This window comes from Bufo gargarizans, chromosome 9, assembly GCF_014858855.1.
Source record: "Bufo gargarizans isolate SCDJY-AF-19 chromosome 9, ASM1485885v1, whole genome shotgun sequence".
Lineage (NCBI taxonomy): Eukaryota > Metazoa > Chordata > Amphibia > Anura > Bufonidae > Bufo > Bufo gargarizans.
In genome coordinates, this window is record NC_058088.1 from 83,709,884 (window position 1) to 83,729,815 (window position 19,932).

The window sequence follows — 19,932 nt, forward strand, 5'->3', positions numbered from 1 at the left end:
AATTCACATTTTTGTACCATAGTTTGTAAACACTAACTTTTACCCAAACCATTTTTTTTTTTGCCCAAACATTATTATTATTTTTTTTTAATCAAAGACATGTAGAACAATAAATTTAGCGAAAAATTAATATATGGATGTCGGTTTTTTTGCAAAATTTTACAGCTGAAAGTGAAAAATGTCATTTTTTGCCAAAAAAGCGTTACATTTCAATTAATAACAAAAAATGAAAAAATGTCAGCAGCAATGAAATACCACCAAATGAAAGCTCTATTAGGCCTCATGCACACGACAGTTTTTTTTCACGGTCCGCAAAAACGGGGTCCGTGGGTCCGTGATCCCTTGATTTTTGGAGGATCCACGGACATGAAAAAAAAAGTCGTTTTGGTGTCCGCCTGGTCGTGCGGAGCCAAACGGATCCGTCCTGAATTACAATGCAAGTCAATGGGGACGGATCCGTTTGACGTTGACACAATATGGTGCAATTGCAAACGGATCCGTCCCCATTGACTTTCAATGTAAAGTCAGGAGTCCCTTTACTTTCACACTTTTGTTCATATAATGCAGACGGTGGCTCAGTTCAGAGCGGATCCGTCTGCATTATATTGTTAAAACATTTCTAAGTGTGAAAGTAGCCTCAGACGGATCCGTCCAGACTTTACATTGAAAGTCAATGGGGGACGGATCCGTTTGAAAATTGAGCCACAGTGTGTCATCTTCAAACTGATCCGTCCCCATTGACTTACATTATAAGTCTGGACGGATCCGCTTGCCTCCGCACGGCCAGGCGGACACCCGAACATAACTTGAAGCGTCCCCATCACCATGGGAACGCCTCTATGTTAGAATATACTGTCGGATATGAGCTACATCGTGAAACTCATTTCCGACAGTATATTCTAACACAGAGGCGTTCCCATGGTGATGGGGACGCTTCTAGTTAGAATATACTACAAACTGTGTACATGACTGCCCCCTGCTGCCTGGCAGCACCCGATCTCTTACAGGGGGCCGTGATCAGCACAATTAACTCCTCAGGTGCCGCACCTGAAGGGGTTAATTGTACTATCATATCCCCCTGTAAGAGATCAGGGCTGCCAGGCAGCAGGGGGCAGACCCCCCCCATCCCCAGTTTTAATATCGTTGGTGGCACAGTGTGCGCCCACCATCGGGCCCCCTCCTTCCTCGCTCTATTGTTATAAATCGTTAGTGGCACAGTGTGCGCCCACCATCGCCCCCCTCTATTGTAATAAATCGTTGGTGGCACAGTGTGCGCCCACCATCGCCCCCCCCTCCCTCCCTCTATTGTAATAAATCGTTGGTGGCACAGTGTGCACCCACCATCGGCCCCCCCTCTCTCTATAGCAGTCACAACATTGGTGGCAGTGTGCGGCCTCCCACACCCCCTCCTCCCCCACGATCATTGGTAGCAGCGAGGTCCCGATCGGAGTCCCAGTTTAATCGCTGGGGCTATTGTAATAAATCGTTGGTGGCACAGTGTGCGCCCACCATCGCCCCCCCCCCCCTCCCTCTATTGTAATAAATCGTTGGTGGCACAGTGTGCGCCCACCATCGCCCCCCCCTCCCTCCCTTGTAATAAATCGTTGGTGGCACAGTGTGCACCCACCATCGGCCCCCCCTCTCTCTATAGCAGTCACAACATTGGTGGCAGTGTGCGGCCTCCCACACCCCCTCCTCCCCCACGATCATTGGTAGCAGCGAGGTCCCGATCGGAGTCCCAGATCGGTAACCATGGCAACCAGGACGCTACTGCAGTCCTAGTTGCCATGGTTACTTAGCAATAGTACAATAGTAGAAGATTCATACTTACCTGCTTGCTGCTGCGATGTCTGTGACCGGCCGGGAGCTCCACCTACTGGTAAGTGACAGGTCTGTGTGGCGCATTGCTAAAGAACTGTCACTTACCAGTAGGAGGAGCTCCCGGCCGGTCACAGACATCGCAGCAGCAAGCAGGTAAGTATCAATCTTCTACAATTGTACTATTGCTAAGTAACCATGGCAACCAGGGCTGCAGTAGCTTCCTGGTTGCCATGGTTACCGATCGGAGCCCCAGCAATTAAACTGGGACTCCGATCGGAACTACGCTGCCACCAATGATCGGGGGGGGGGGATGGGCGGCCGCACACTGCCACCAATGTTGTGACTGCTATAGAGAGAGGGGGGGCCGATGGTGGGAGCACACTGTGCCACCAACGATTTATTACAATAGAGGGAGGGGGGGGCGATGGTGGGCGCACACTGTGCCACCAACGATTTCTAACAATAGAGGGAGGAAGGGGGGGCCCGATGGGGGGGCGCACACTGCCACCAACGATATTCAAACTGGGGAGGGGGGGTCTGCCCCCTGCTGCCTGGCAGCCCTGATCTCTTACAGGGGGATATGATAGTACAATTAACCCCTTTAGGTGCCGCACCTGAAGGGGTTAATTGTGCTATCATATCCCCCTGTAAGAGATCGGGTGCTGCCAGGCAGCAGGGGGCAGTCTTGTACAAAGTTTGTAGTGTATTCTAACTAGAAGCGTCCCCATCACCATGGGAACGCTTCTGTGTTAGAATATACTGTCGGATATGAGTTTTCACGAAGTGAAAACTTAGATCTGAAAAAGCTTTTATGCAGACGATCTTCGGATCCGTCTGTATGAAAGCAACCTACGGCCACGGATCACGGACACGGATGCCAATCTTGTGTGCATCCGTGTTCTTTCACGGACCCATTGACTTGAATGGGTCCGTGAACCGTTGTCAGTCAAAAAAATAGGACAGGTCGTATTTTTTTGACGGACAGGATACACGGATCACGGCCTCGGCTGCAAAACGGTGCATTTTCCGATTTTTCCACGGACCTATTGAAAGTCAATGGGTCCGCGAAAAAAAATGTTAAACGGCACAACGGCCACGGATGCACACAACGTTCGTGTGCATGAGGCCTTAGTGAGAAGAAAAGAAGGTAAAATTCATTTGGGTGGTAAGTTGCATGACCGAGCAATAAACGGTGAAAGTAGTGTAGCGCAGTGCAGAAGTGTAAAAAGTGGCCTGGTCATTAAGGGGGTTTCAGCTAGCGGGGTTAAAGTGGTTAAATATGGGGTAAGTCAGTCTAATAGTAACTGATTCTGGAATATCATGTTATTAGTAACTACATATATGAAAATTTAAATTAGGGTCTAAATGTGACAGTTATCCTTTAAATAAATAAGAAAAGTATACATATTAGGAATTGCCACGTCCGTAACGACCTGCTCAATAAAAATATCACGTGACCTAACCCCTCAGATGAACCCTGTAAAAATAAATAAAAATGTGCCAAAACAACAAATTTTTTGTCACCTTGCATCAAAGTGTAATAATGAATGATCAAAAAAAAAAATCATATGTACCCAAAAATGGTACCAATTAAAACATCAACTCTTCCTGCAAAAAATGAGCCCCTGCACTAGACGATCTGCAGAATAAAATAAAAAATGGTGTTGAGAAAATGGACCAACTTTTGTCAAAAATGCTTTATTATGTAAAACTGAAACAAAGTAGACATATTTGATATCACCGCGTCCGTAACAACCTGCTCTATAAAATAGCGCATGATCTACCGTATTTTTCGCCCTATAAGACGCACCGGCCCATAAGACGCACCTAGGTTTTTGGGGAGGAAAATAAGAAAAAAAAATATTTTTAAACAAAAGGTGTGCTGTGTGTTTGGTGGGTTTGGAACTAATGGTGGTCTGTGGCTGGCACTATTACTGAGGGGGGGGATCTGTGGCTGGCACTATTACTGGGGGGGGGGGGAATCTGTGGATGGCACTGTTACAGGGGGGGGGGGAATCTGTGGATGGCACTGTTACAGGGGGGGGGGGATCTGTGGATGGCACTGTTACAGGGGGGGGGATCTGTGGATGGCACTGTTACAGGGGGGGGGGGATCTGTGGATGGCATTGTTACGGGGGGGGGATCTGTGGATGGCACTGTTACAGGGGGGGGGGGATCTGTGGATGGCACTGTTACAGGGGGGGGGGGGATCTGTGGATGGCACTGTTACAGGGGGGGGGATCTGTGGATGGCACTGTTACAGGGGGGGGGATCTGTGGATGGCACTGTTACAGGGGGGGGGATCTGTGGATGGCACTGTTACAGGGGGGGGGATCTGTGGATGGCACTGTTACAGGGGGGGGGATCTGTGGATGGCACTGTTACAGGGGGGGGGATCTGTGGATGGCACTGTTACAGGGGGGGGGATCTGTGGATGGCACTGTTACAGGGGGGGGGATCTGTGGATGGCACTGTTACGGGGGGGGGAATCTGTGGATGGCACTGTTACGGGGGGGGGGGAATCTGTGGATGGCACTGTTACGGGGGGGGGGGATCTGTGGATGGCACTGTTACAGGGGGGGGGGGATCTGTGGATGGCACTGTTACAGGAGGGGGGGATCGGTGGATGGCACTGTTACAGGAGGGGGGGATCGGTGGATGGCACTGTTACAGGGGGGGATCTGTGGATGGCACTGTTACAGGAGGGGGGGGGGATCTGTGGATGGCACTGTTACAGGGGGGGGGAGGGGATCTGTGGGTGGCACTGTTATATATGTGCCATCCACAGACCCCCCAGCCCATAACTGTGCCATCCACAGACCCCCCAGCCCATAACTGTGCCATCCACAGACCCCCCCAGCCCATAACTGTGCCATCCACAGACCCCCCCAGCCCATAACTGTGCCATCCACAGACCCCCCCAGCCCATAACTGTGCCATCCACAGACCCCCCCCAGCCCATAACTGTGCCATCCACAGACCCCCCCCAGCCCATAACTGTGCCATCCACAGACCCCCCCCAGCCCATAACTGTGCCATCCACAGACCCCCCCAGCCCATAACTGTGCCATCCACAGACCCCCCCAGCCCATAACTGTGCCATCCACAGACCCCCCCAGCCCATAACTGTGCCATCCACAGACCCCCCCAGCCCATAACTGTGCCATCCACAGACCCCCCCAGCCCATAACTGTGCCATCCACAGACCCCCGCCCAGCCCATAACTGTGCCATCCACAGATCCGCCCCCCCCCCCCCCCGTATACAAATATAAGATGTTATATTCAATTAATGGTTATTTTTTTAACAAATCTTTTTATTGAGAAGTTTGTGATAAAAATGATAAGCATACACTTATGTTATACAGATAGCCCAAAAGAGATCGCAAATGTACATAATGTGGTGCCACAAATTAAAGAACCTGATCCATGCAAGACATAAGCAAAGAAAAATACAGCATCAGAGGCGTATGCCTGACAACACAGGCGGCATGGAACACATGCCCTATTGATAAGACACAGAGCAGATTTATTGGACACTGCACAACCAGACTTTTATAAGAATAGTGTAACTACAGAAAGGGAAAAAAAGAGGGGGGGGGGGGGGTCGACCAAAAGCACATTTTAGTTTGAGGTAGCAAATTCTAGAGAAAACTAAAAAGGAGCCTTGAGACTCTGGATACCCCAAGTTTGTTGTCGAGTTAATCCCTCATATCTAGCTCTCTCTTCTCTGTCACATGAGTTATCCACGGCTGCCACACTTGGAGGAAAGCTTTTCTGGTCTTATTCTCCCAACCAATCATCTCTTCCATACAGCACAGATACGCCATCTTCTCATACCACAACGCTATTGATGGGGGGGGGTTCACATCCTTCCACTTTAGGGGGATCAGTAGTTTAGCTGCAGTAATCATTTGGGTAGCTAGGCTCATTTTCCCCAGTTTAAAACTCCTTTCTGGTAGCCAAAGTAATACTAGTGAGGCTGAAATTTTGATCTTCTCAGGGCATACCCCATTAATGATATCCTCTATTTTAGCCCAGAACTCCTTCATTTTGGGGCAAAACCACCAAATGTGAGAAATGTTCCCAACATCTGAAGAGCATCTCCAACATTTGTCTGAAGGGGATAGGTTTATTCTGTGGAGAAACTCCGGGGTCCTATACCATCTTGATAATGTTTTATAGGAATTCTCCTTAACTCTGATACACGTGGAGAACCCATGAGAATTTGTCAGAATACTCGCTCTATTCCTGTCATCTAGTTTCATATTCAACCCCCGCTCCCAGTTATTTAGGTATGTAGGGTCTTGAGGGTTATTATTGCTAGATATCTGTCTATATAGCATAGATAAACATTTACCTGCCAAGTTAGGAAGCATTACATAATTCTCTAGCCACGTGGGGTCTGGCAGGGGGAAACTATTGGATTTCCGGATTTTGGCACAAGATTTCTCGAAGTCCCAGGTTTGTAATATGTCACCAGGAGCATCGCTATTGCCCGTGATAGCCGTGTAGAAATCACTGTTAGCCTTAGACCTACCCAAGTCACCCAATTGAAGGCGTATCACAGATGCCCATATTTTTGTAACCTCTAAGGACTGCTTCGCCAATATCTGTGGAAGTACATGAAGGGGTGTTAGGGGTGACAATGTGCCCCTTCCCAGATTAAGCTCCTCTGAATTTTGGCAGCTACGGATTGTACACCTGAGTAGATCATACGGTAATTCCCGTTTACTCGGCAATGGAGCCTTACACCAAAGCAAGAATTCCCCATGTCTCCCCAGCAGAGATTTTTCCATATCAACATGCATAGGAAGCGGATCAGGGTGTGTCAATGATAGCCATCTCTCCAGATGTATGGCCTGCAGATATGAGGTAATGTCAGGTAAAGAGATGCCTCCCCGCTTCTTTTTCCTGGTAAGGAGCGAATAGGGAAGCCTTGCTTTTTTCCCATCCCATAGGAATCCACCAAAAATAGAGTTTAGTTTAGTCTGAAATGTACCAGGAACTGATATCGGGAGAGATCTGAATAAGTACAGTAGCTGGGGAAGGATAAATGTGACCAGGGCATTCTTCCTACCTAACCAAGAGAGCATCTTCTTTGAGAAACCTGCCAGAGTAGATTGTATTTTAGATAGTAAGGGGACATGGTTTAGTTGATACAGCAAGTTCGTGTTGGCTGGGATTAGGATTCCTAAATACTTAATAGCCTTAGGAGGCCATTTAAAAGGGGTCATATCCCTAATTCTTCTCAACTGGGGAAGCGATATAGGAGATGCCTAAAGCTTCTGACTTGTCGAAGTTTATCTTAAAATCAGACGCCTCTCCAAATGCCCTGAAAATGTTCATGACAGATGGCATTGCCTCCTCTGGGTTTGAGATGAACAACAAGTCGTCGGCAAACGCAGCCATCTTGTGTTCAGTTTTGTTTATTCTCAGACCCCTAATATCTGGAGTCTGTCTAAATGTAAGCAGGAGCGTCTCCATAGCTAGGATGAAGAGCGAAGTAGACAACGGGCAACCCTGTCTGGTACCATTTCCAATGCCAAAAGGAGTCCGATAGCGTATTGTTCACCAATATACCAATTAATGGTCATTAAACATGCCCCCTCAGTCCTATTACTACCTTACATCCTAATCGCTTCGGTAGAATTCAGGCAGGCCGGCCGGCGCGTCTCTCACTGACGTCACTTGCCTGCGCCGCCTGCTTCATTCATAAAGTAGGCGGCGCAGGCACGTGACAAGAGTTACTGCCGCCCGCCTGGTCTGCCTGAATTCTACAGACGCGATTAGGATGTAAGGTAGTAATAGGACTGAGGGGGCCTGTTTAATAACCATTAATTGAATATGACATCTTATTTTAGTATACCGGAGGGGCGGGGCTATACAACACTGACTGCACCGCCGCTATTGCAAGCCCCCAGATCCTCCTCCCAGTCCCTCCCCGAGTCCCCGCTCGCTCCTACATCGCAGCTTGCGATTTAAAACTGCAAGCATTCGCCCCATAAGACGGAGGGGCATTTCTCCCCCATTTTGGGGGAAGAAAAAGTGAGTCTTATGGGGCAAAAAAATACAGTAACCTGTCAGATGAAAGTTGCAAAAAATAAAAACTGTGCCAAAACCGCAATTTTTTGGTTACCTTGCCTCAAAAAACATAATATAGAGCAATTAAAAATCATATGTACCACAAAATAGTAACAATAAGACTGGCACCTTATCCCCTAGTTTCCAAAATAAGGTCACTTTTGGGATTTTCCACTGTAGGTGTGCATCAGGGGGGCTACTAATGGGACTTTTTTTTTTTTTTTTTTTTAGACAAAGTCCAGCAAATTCTGCCTTCCAAAAACCACGCGGCCATCCTTGCCGTGGGCACTTACAACAGTTTATGACCACATGGGGTGTTTCTGTAAACCTCAGAATCAAGGTAATATATGTTGAGCTTTGTTTGGCTGTTAACCCTCGATGTGTTAAAAAAAAATAATTAGAATTAAAATGGAAAATCTGCCAAGAGTGAAATTTTGAAATTTCATCTCCATTTTCCTTTAATTCTTGTAGAACACCTAAAGAGTTAAAGTTTGTAAAATCAGTTTTGAGTAACTTGAGGGGTGTAGTGTCTACAATAGGGTCATTTATGGGGGGGGGTTTCCATTATGTAAGCCCCACAAAGTGACTCCAAACCTTAATTGGTCCTTAAAAAGTGGGTTTTGTAAGTTTTCTTAAACATTTTAAGAATTGCTTCTAAAATTCTAAAGCCTTCTAATTTCCCCAAAAAATAAAATGACATTTACAAAATGATGCAAACATAAAGTAGACATACAGTATGGGGAATGTTAAGTAATAAATATTTTTTGAGGTATCACTTTCAGTTTTAAAAGCAGTGATATTGAAATTTTGAAAATTGCACATTTTTCAAATTTTGGGGTAAATTTTGGATTTTTTCATAAATAAAGGTTAAATATATTGTTTCAAATTTATCACTGTCATGAAGTACAATGTGTCACAAGGAATGGCATGAATAAGTAAGAGTGTTCCAAAGTTATTACCACATAAAATGACATGTCAGATTTGCAAAAAATGGCATGGGCAGGAAGGTGAAAACTGTCTCGGGGCAGAAGGTGTTAAAGGCTATGTGCACCTTTAGGCCCCTTTCACACGGGCGAGATTTCCGCGCAGGTGCAATGCGTGAGTTGAACGCATTGCACCCGCACTGAATCCGGACCCATTCATTTCTATGGGGCTGTGCACGTGAGTGGTGATTTTCACGCATCACTTGTCTTAGTGATGGATCATGTGACGGACCATGTGATTAGCGCAGTGACGTCAAAAGGTCCTATTCCTCACAAAAGAAGACAGAAGAGATGCCGGCTGCACGAACAAGTGGATTAAGGGGAGTTACATTTATTATTTTTATTTATTTTTTTAAACCCTCCAGCCCTATTGTACTATGCATTCTGTACTCAAAATGCTATTATTTTCCCTTATAACCATGTTATAAGGGAAAATAATACAATCTACACAACCTTGAACCCAAACTTGAACTTCTGTGAAGAAGTTCGGGTCTGGGTACCACATTCAGTTTTTTATCACGCCCGTGCAAAACGCATTGCACCCGCGCGATAAAAACTGAACAACGGAACGCAATCACAGTCAAAACTGACTGCAATTGCATACCTACTCGCACAGGTTTGCTGCAATGCACCGGGACGCATCCGGACATGCTCGTCTGCAAGGGGCCTTAGGGGCAATGTTTTTTTTTTTTATTATTGCATTGTACTCATTTTGAGCCAATCATTTTTTCAATTTGCTTTTCTTAAAAATAAAAAAAAATAAAAAAAAAATGTAGCCTTTTTCTTTGTACAGGGGTAAGATGCTCTGACCTTATGAACACGCATTATAGATAAAATTCTTATCTACTTATAAGAATGTGGCTTAAAGGCTGTGTACACCTTTAGGGAGGGAGGGGGGGGCCCGATGGTGGTTGGCACACTGTGCCACCAACGATTTAATACAATAGAGGGAGGGAGGGGGGCCGATGGTGGTTGGCACACTGTGCCACCAACGATTTAATACAATAGAGGGAGGGAGGGGGGGGGGGGCGATGGTGGGGACACACTGTGCCACCAACGATATTCAAGCTGGGGAGGGGGGGGGTCTGCCCCCTGCTGCCTGGCAGCCCTGATCTCTTACAGGGGAATATGATGGTACAATTAACCCCTTTAGGTGCCGCACCTAAAGGGGTTAATTGTGCTATCATATCCCCCAGTAAGAGATCGGGTGCTGCCAGGCAGCAGGGGGCAGTCTTGTACAAAGTTTGTAGTGTATTCTAACCTGAAGCGTCCCCATCACCATGGGAACGCCTCTGTGTTAGAATATACTGTCGGATCTGAGGTTCACGAAGTAGCTCATATCCGACAGTATATTCTAACATAGAGGCGTTCCCATGGTGATGGGGACGCTTCAAGTTAAAATATACCATCGGATTGGAGAAAACTCCAATCCGATGGTATAAAAGAACTCCAGACTTTACATTGAAAGTCAATGGGGACGGATCCGTTTGAAATGGCACCATATTGTGTCAACATCAAACGGATCCGTCCCCATTGACTTGCATTGTAATTCAGGACGGATCCGTTTGGCTCCGCACGGCCAGGCGGACACCAAAACGACTTTTTTTTCATGTCCGTGGATCCTCCAAAAATCAAGGAAGACCCACGGACGAAAAAACGGTCACGGATCACGGACCCCGTTTTTGCGGACCGTGAAAAAAAACTGTCGTGTGCATGAGGCCTTAGTGGCATTTTTTATTGTTGCATTGTACTCATTTTGAGCTACAAATATTTTAATTTTATTTTATTTTTTTATAATAATGGATGAGCAGTTTTACCTGCACAGCTTTGAGATTATCTAATAGCAGGATCTGTATTTTCTCTGTGCTCAGATAGGTTCCTTATCTCTGACCTTATAAACATTCATTATAGCTCAGTTTTTATCTTACTGATAAGAATGTGGCTTGAAGGGAACCCGTCACCGGGATTTTGTGTATAGAGCTGAGGACATAGATTGCTAGATGGCCACTGGCAGATCCACAATACCCAGTCCCCATAGCTCTGTGTGCTTTTATTGTGTTAAAAACAAACGATTTTATACATATGCTAATTAACCTGAGAGGAGTCCTGTTCCTGACTCCTCTCAGGGACAGGACTCATCTTAGGTTAATTTGCATATGTATCAAATCGATTTTTTACACAATAAAAGCACACAGAGCTATGGGGACTGGGTATCGCGGATGTGCAAGCGGCCATCTTGCAACCCATGTCCTCAGCTCTATGCACAAAATCCCGGTGGCAGGTTCCCTTTAAATAAGTGTTATGACCTTTTAGTAATTTAGTTGTAAGTGAAAGTACAAGTTCACAGATAGAAAACAGTTAACCCTTTGTGACAGAACAGCTCAATGTTTTAATGAAGACAGACAAAAAATTATTTTAAGCCCAAAATGAGTAAAATGCAAATCATAAAAATAATTGCCCCCGAAGGCGTACATAGCCTTTAACACAATTGTTCTTGTAAATACAGATCGCACTCAAAAGAATACAATACCCAATGGTGAGACCTTGTTTTACAGCAAGTGAGCTGGAAAAACCACAATTAGACTTACTGGTAATTCAGTTTCCTTGACTCCACCGTGACATTTTTTTTGGGGGGGGGGAATAGTACGGGCCGTCATGGTGGATTCAAGGAAACGGAATTACCGGTAAGTCTAATTGCGGTTTTTCCATTTCATCCACCATGACAGCCCACAATGAGATGTATCAAAGGAAGTGGGTGGGGATATCGCCTGTAAAACCCTCCGGCCAAAAAGAGCTTCATTCAAGTCCGGAAGATTAGGACGATTGTGTCTTACAAAAGGTATTTGAACTTGACCAGGTTGCGGCCCTACAAATCTGGTCAAGTGAGACACCTCCTTTTTCAGCCCAAGAGGAGGCAGTGGCCCTAGTGGAATGGGCTTTAATATTACCAGGACTGGGTTTGCCCTGTATCCTGTAGCAACACTATGGTGGATCTGATCCATCTAACTATGGAGGATTTAGCTAACTTATTCCCCTTATTTCTTCCTGAGAATTGAATTAGATGATTATCTATCCCAAGAGCTTTGGTAGACTCAAGGTATTGAATGACGGTATCCTTAACGTCTAATAGATGCATCTCATCACTAGACCCTGCAACTTCGGACTCAGTAATAGAGGGTAGGAAAAATTCCTGGTCCCGGTGGAAGGATGAGACTACCTTAGGGAGGAAACCAGGGTCGAGCGTTAGACAGATGTGATCTTTACTGATTTGGAGATATGGTTCCCTACAAGAAAGGGCCTGAATTTCTCCAATACGTCTGGCTGAGGTAATTGCTATCAGAAAGGCAGTTTTCAGGAAAAGGTGCTTTAAGGAGATCTCTGACAGCGGTACAAACAGAAGTTTTGTTGGGACTTAAACATCGTTCTAGAAGGCCTAAGTTGGAGCTCTAGATTTTAGAGTGGGTCTTAAAGGGGTTGTCAAAGTTATATTTATTGATGACCTATCCTCAGGCTAGGTCTTCAATATCAGATCGGAGGGGGTCCGACACCCGGCACCCCCTCCGATCAGCTGTTTGAAGAGGAGACTCGCACGGTGTCAGTGCTGCCTCCTCTTCACTGTTTACCTTCTAGCCGTTGCATCTGCAGTGGTGAGCAGGTGTAATTACACCCAAGCCTTCCCATTCATTTCAATAGGAGGGCTTGGGTGTAATTACACCTGCTCACCACTGCAGATGCAACGGCTAGAAGGTAAACAGTGAAGAGGAGGCAGCGCTGACACCGCGTTCGCCTTCTCTTCAAACAGCTGATCGGAGGGGGTGCTGGGTGTCGGACCCCCTCCGATCTGATATTGATGACCTATCCTGAGGATAGGTCATCAATAAATATAACTTGGACAACCCCTTTAATCTTGAAGCTGCTCTAATGAATCTTCTGATCCATCTGTGATTGGCTAAGCTGCAGTCGTAGAAGGTGCTGAGAGCTGATATTTGAACTTTCAGAGTACTAGGTCTTAAGTCTAATTCCAGGCCACTCTGGAGAAAGTCCAGAATTTTGTTGATGAGAGGAGAGGAGGTGTCCAGGTGATCAACCCCTAACCAAGAACAGTATCTTTTCCAAATCTTAAGGTAGATGGAAGATGTCACTTTTTTTCTACTGGCCCTGAATGTGAGAATCACTTTATCCGAAAGGCCCTTACTCTTTAAAGGTCTCGCTCTCAGGATCCAGGCTGCCAGCTTGAATATTCCTGGGTCCTGGGTCTGGATGAAGAAGAGGGCCCTGGACTAGAATGTCCCTCTGAAAAGGAATTTCCCAAGGGTCCTCCAGCGATAGCTGTTTTAGAGTAGAGAACCAACTCCTCTTTGGCCATAGGGGGGCTATTCGGATGAGAGTAGTTGGTTCTCCTAGGAGCTTATGGATAACTCAAGTTAATAGAGGTATTGGGGGAAATGCATAAGCTAGTTTCCATTGTATTGATAGAGCATCTATTGCCCACGGTCCGTCCTCTAGATTTAGGGAGCAAAAACACTCTACCCGAGTATTTTTTCTTGAGGCGAAAAAGTCTTTCTGGTTGACCCCATCTTTCTGAAATCTTCTGGAAGATGTTCCTGTTCAGAGACCATTCTCCTGGATCTATTCTCTCTCTGCTCAGGTAGTCTGCTACTGTGTTTTCGCAACCTTTTAAGTGGATGGCGGAGAGTGATAAGGTGTTCTCTTCTGCCCAGGAGAAGATTCTCTGTGCTACTGCACCCAGAAGGTGTGACCTTGTCCCTCCTTGGTGTCGCAGGTATGGCACCGTTGTGGTATTGTCGGACAGTATCTTTAAGTGTTGTCCTTTTAATAGGTCTTCTCCTTTTGTTATTGCCTCGAGACCAGCGTACAGCTCTCTGATTTGGAGGATCATCTTCTTATATCTGCTGGCCAAGTACCCTGCAGAAGAGGGTCTCCTATTTTTACTCCCCAGCCCTCGAGACTTGCATCCGTTATTACTTGAACGGCCGGATGGTTCCGCCACTGTAGACCTCCAAGCAGTCTTCTTTTTACCTTCCACCAATTTAGATCCGTCTTTACAGACTGTGGAATCCATACACTTTTGTCTAAGTTTACCTGTTTTCCATCCCATACACTCAGAATCCAACTTTGGATTACCCTCGTGTGGCTTGGCACCAGGCGACCGAGGGAATGCAGGCGGTTAGACTTCCTAGAAGACTCATGGCCCTTCTAATAGGGCACTTGTGAGAACTCTGAAACGTTCGGACCTTCTCTATCAGCGCCGCTGTTTTGTCCTGAGGAAGAAAGGTTTTCAACAAGGTTGAGTCCAGTTCTACACCTAGGAACCTTATTCTTCTGGATGGAATAAGAGTGGATTTTTTTATATTTATGATCCAACCAAGGTCTTTTAGAATCTCTGAGTTGCCGACAGGTTTTCGGCTTCTGATTTGCCCAGAATTAGGAAATCGTTGAGATATGGGATAATTGTTATGCCCTCCCGACGAAGATAGGCCACCATCTTTACCACAACCTTTGTGAAGATTCTGGGTGCAGAGGAGATGCCGAAAGGAAGGGCGACATATTGAAAATGGTGGATCGAGATGTCCGTCCCTTTTAGAGCAAATCAAAGTACTTCTGGGAGAGATGATTAATAGGGATATGGTAGTATGCGTCTGAGGTCGATTGACAACATAAACGCCCCTTTCTGGATCAGAGGAATTGTGGATGGGATGGTTTCCATCCTGAACTTCCTGTATAAAATGGATTTGTTTAGAGGTTTTAAGTTTATTATGGTTCGAAGGGACTGGTCTGTTTTTTTTTTTACTAGAAAAAGGTTGGAATAAAACCCTCTCCTTTCTTCTAGTATTAGGACCCTTTGAATTACACCTAGATCTTTGAGGTCTCGGACACCCTGCCATATTTTTGGAAGTTTCCGTTTTGGGCTGAGATGCAGAATCTTCTTGGGGGGACTGAATTATATCTTGTAGCCTTGAGAGACTACGTTTCGAATCCAGGGATTTGAGGCGATTCGTTCCCAAGAAGATAATAAACCCATCAGTCTCCCCCCCCCTACTCTGGCGTCATTGCTGTTTATTCTGTCTGTTTTGGGGGTTGAGGATGAAGCCTCTTCCTCTTCCCCCTTTAGGATAGCTCCATCTGCCAGTTTTTCTTTTACCCCTGTAAGATCTTTGCTGTGGCTGGAACTGACGAAAGGGCTTCTTTTTTGATTCTTTGTCCTCCGGAAAACCCTTTTTATCTGCTGCTCCTTCTAGAATTTTATCTAGAGTGGGACCGAAAACAAATTCCCCAGAAAATGGGATAGAGCAAAGTTTGGCTTTGGATGCTTTGTCCCCTGACCAGGCTTTCACCCATAATGCTCGCCGGGCTGCGTTAGAGCAGCGTCTTTGGCTGAAAAACAGATGGATTCCGCAGAGGCATCTGCTAAAAATGCTGTGGCGGATCGAAGGAGTGGAATAGAATCCCTGATATCTTCTCTGGGAGTTTTGCTTTTTAGGTGTTCGTCCAGTTCCCCTAGCCATATATACATAACCCTAGCTACGGATGTTGCTGCAATATTTGTTTTCACTCCAAACATTGCTGACTCCCAGGATCTTTTTAGGAGCCCGTCCGCTTTTCTATCCATTGGATCACCCAACTGAGAGGAGTCCTCGAAAAGGTAGAGTGGTTTTCTTTACTACCTTGGCAACCTGTATGTCGACTTTAGGGGTCTAATTATATATTTTACATTCTGTTAGGTCAAAGCAGAGTCTGTTCCTAAACTCCTTGGGGACCCCTAATCTTTTCTCTGGATCCGACCACTCTTCCATGATCATTTCCCGTATGTTTTCGTTTATGGGAAAGACTATGGAAGATTTAGATCTAAGACCCCCAAACATTCCATCTTCGACGGTACGGGGCTTAGGGGTATCCTCAATTCCCATTGTGGACCTGACTGCTCTTAGTAATTCCTCCATATCATCTGCAGAAAATAAATATTTTTTGTCTTCCTCAAAAATTTCCCCGTCTGACAAGGGATCCTCATTAGGAATTTGTCTGGATGTGAAGGAGATAACGGATAGTTTGCGTTTCTTGGGAAGGTTGGGGTTACTAGCGGGGGCAGACATAGTGGCTAAAGACGACTTGGCTCTCATCCACAATAAAGGTTTTCATTTCAGAAAGAATATCTGGTTGCTCTTCTTTCCATATTTCCGCTGTACAAGGTTTGCACAGTCTCTTTTTGTAGTTCTCAGGGAGCCGTTTAGAGCATGCACAGCATTTTAAGAGCTTTACTTTAGATTTAGACTCTTTGCTGCCCTGGAAGTAAGAAAGCAACCAGATATACCGCAATTAATATTCAAATACATTTTTTTTTAAATACATTCCTCCTCCCGCCCCCCCCCCCCCCGGAGGGGACTCACGGTACTGATGGCCGAAAGATCAGGGGCTTCCTGGCAGAGAGTAGGTGCTTCAGACATCGTGGTGCTGCAGACAAGGGCTGACTGGAAACCGCAATCCTTTTAAATTCTAGTTCCGGCGTCTGATGTCATCAAGCGGCGCCCTGGCTGACGGCGTGTGCCTGCGCCGCACCAGCCTGCTAAAAGGTACGTGCGCCGCCCGGCCCGCCTCCTCATGCACTCCATGCGCCGCACCTACTCCCCCTGCCTGTCACATGTCCGAGAAGGAGGACGCCAAGCACAGCGCGCGAGACACCTCGTGAAGCCGGCACCCCAGACTGCTTCCCGAAAAAGGGAAGGGGGTCTGAAGGTAGGGAAGGACTGCAGGCCTCAGCATAAGCCAAGACGAGGGTCCTTGTTGCTCCATGCCGACCAGCCTTAGCCCATGCCGCGGGAGGCCAGCAGGAGATTCCTGTAAATGAATAATGTTACTATCCCTCCTGGAAGGAGGGCTCTCTCCGCATGTTGGCCCCTGTAGGGGCAGGAAAGCACTGAGGAGGTGGAGGGAATTTAAACTCTCTATGTGTTCCTGCCCCTACAGAGGTCAAGGGTCAATCTCATTGTGGGTCGTCATGGTGGATGAAATGGAAAAAAGGATCTCAAAGTTTTGTAAAAAGCATTCAGAAATTGACATTTAAATTGATGTTAGGCTACTTTCACACTAGCGTTCGGGTTTCCGCTCGTGAGCTCCGTTTGAAGGAGCTCACGAGCGGACCCGAACGCAGCCGTCCAGCCCTGATGCAGTCTGAATGGAGGCGGATCCGCTCAGACTGCATCAATCTGGCGGCGTTCAGCCTCCGCTCCGCTCGCCTCCGCACGGACAGGCGGACAGCTGAACGCTGCTTGCAGCGTTCGGGTGTCCGCCTGGCCGTGCGGAGGCGTGCGGATCCGTGCGGATCCGTCCAGACTTTCAATGTAAGTCAATGGGGACGGATCCGTTTGAAGATGCCACAATGTGGCTCAATCTTCAAGCGGATCCGTCCCCCATTGACTTTACATTGAAAGTCTGGACGGATCCGTACTAGGCTATTTTCACACTTAGCTGTTCTATGCTAAAAATAATGCAGACGGATCCGTTCTGAACGGAGCCTCCGTCTGCATTATTATGAGCGGATCCGTTCAGAACGGATCCGCCCGAACGCTAGTGTGAAAGTAGCCTTAATGACCAGAACCCCATAAATAATTCTCACAGCATGACCTTAAAATGAAGACTTAATGTTTTTTTTTGTTTTTGTTTTTATAGCAGAAAGATAGAACTGGAACATAAAGACACTGTAATACAAGCATAACACTTCCATTACAGTAGTTGAGACCCATATACTCTTGCAAGTGGGATATTATATTTTTTTTTTTCAGCCATTCTTAAAAAATTGGCTAGCGGTCCACAGCTGAAAAATCTAAACATACAATGATTTCACAATTTTTCGATCTCTTTCTAACATACTAAAGGTTCACAAGGCCGTGTGTGGTCCAGGAAACAGTCCGTGAGACAACTTACTGCATCATAGCTGATCTATGATACTGTGAGTTGAAGCAACCGTGGGTCTAATGTCCCATATTTAAAAATGCTGGGAGTATGGGACAGCAGAACCATGGTAGGGCTTGAACTCACAGCATCACAGATTACTATGGTGCAGCGAGTTTGGTTCACATGCACCTGGTCAGCCCGAGAAATTTGGCAGGCACACGGACTACATTTCGCAGACCATATACAGCCATGTGAAAGCAGCCTCAGACAGGTTTCCATGTAGGAAATTACAATGGTCATACTTGTTTACTCACTTGAAAATTAAGGAAAGAGCAGTTATCTCAAGTTGGCCTGCGCTCTCCTATATGAAAAAATTCAGGATTAATAAAGCAGAAATCAAACAGATGAATGTGGATTTCCCATATCATAACTGGAAAATGCAACTAATACAGTATCTTATTTCATATTAAGAAATGGTGTGAGCTCTTTCAACTGAGTGTAATTGACTATTCAGGGGCTCGTGTGTGAAAATTGGGGTCCTGGAGCTGCCAAAACTTCAAACAGATGCTACAGTAGGTTTTGCAAGTGACACATTACCAAATTTAGTATTTAATATACCCATGTAAGGCTGAGTTCACATTTCAGTTATTTGGTCAGTTATTGCAATCTGTGATTGTGAGCCAAAACCAGGTACGGGTCAAAAACACAGAAAAGGTGCAAATCTTACCATTATACCTCATCTCCGAGTAGGCTTCACACGTGGTTTTGGCTCACAATCAATGATGGAAATAACTGACCAAATAACTGAAGTGTGAACTCAGCCCTAGATAAACCTCTAGTGTGGCTGCAAGGCCAGCATAGCCCACAGACATGAGGGCCACTCATATACAATGCTTTTAAAGACCTAAGGCATCTAAAATAGAGACATTACTACTTCTGACCCCAAGAACAAGACAGTCTCTAGTGAAGGCTCTTAGGTTATATAGCCAGATGCACAATGTGTAACTGGTTACTCTGCAGGCTGCCTCCCACTACAACGGTAAATGGACAAGTGTACACACTGGTTTCACAGTGCGGGTCATGCACATGGCAAAAAGTCAGATTCAGTCAGTAAGCCACCGTCCCTTAGGAAAGAAATATCTGTATATCCGTTTGAAACTGGAGGCATTAGCTCCCCATCTCTCTCTATGCAAACCCCATCACAACAATGCCTCAGCCATTACACCACTGAGGTCAATGCATGAAAAATGACACAAACACACTCACTCACAGCAGCTGGCTTACCTTAGGATCTTCTAATCTTTCCAAATATTTCTCGAAAGGGCCTTCTACATACTAAATAAGGGACAGATATAGGCAGTTAGGAAATATGTCCACTCACCCCTGCCCAACAAAACGTATTATCTTAACTCCCTTAAGCATCAGCACTGGTATTATGGTCAGCATCAATGAGCGCTGTGCATACAGATCAGGAAGCGCTATGCCGCTTCCTGTCCCGGCGGTCATGTGATCGCCGGGCCGAGAGAGTCCAGGAGCTGTCGGCTCTTCCATAGACCTTGATCAGCCCTGCATTGAGGCTGTACAGCGCTGTATTATGCTGTACAGCCGCTCCGGGGCTGCATTACCCCTGTAACTGGGGCTACCATGTCAGTCCCAGTTACAGGAGAAATCAATAGTGAAAAATTAAGTCAAATGTCCCCCAGAGGTCTAGTATGAAGTTATGGGGGATACAAAGTGTAAAAAATAAAATAAAATCCCCAATAAATTAAAAATAGGATTTTTTTTTTTATAAAAAAAGACATATCTGGTATTGCCGCGTTCGTGACGGCTGGCTCTATAAATATATCACATGATCCACCCAGTCCGATAATCATAAAAAATAAAAACTGTCAAGAAAAATGCAATTTGTCCCTGCCCATGCCATTCCTCCTTTTCAGAAGGTGGTGAAGGTGGCATAGAATGGCACTTGCACAGACAATTTTACATAATTGTCTTTAATAAGTCCCAGAGTCAAAGTTTGCAGCTTTTACGCCAGTTTTCTAGCATATGGAAGAAGAATCTTAGATCTCCATTTTGTTAACTTTTTTCCAAACTGCATTATTGGGGGAAGGGGTGTCACTGTTTTCCCCAAAGTAA

The 19,932-nt window shown here is 45.9% G+C and overlaps 1 protein-coding gene across 1 annotated transcript in view; it reads right to left on the reverse strand.

Annotated features, from left to right (window-relative positions):
• The window catches only part of LOC122946199 (putative bifunctional UDP-N-acetylglucosamine transferase and deubiquitinase ALG13), a 118,176-nt gene that overhangs the window by 93,555 nt on the left and 4,689 nt on the right, over positions 1-19,932 (reverse strand). Inside the window, exons 3-4 of the mRNA XM_044305637.1 lie at positions 19,081-19,131; positions 18,111-18,157 (exon numbers count right to left, since the gene is read on the reverse strand). Coding sequence (XP_044161572.1) covers positions 18,111-18,157; positions 19,081-19,131 — 98 coding nt within the window. The remainder of the gene's footprint in view (positions 1-18,110; positions 18,158-19,080; positions 19,132-19,932) is intronic.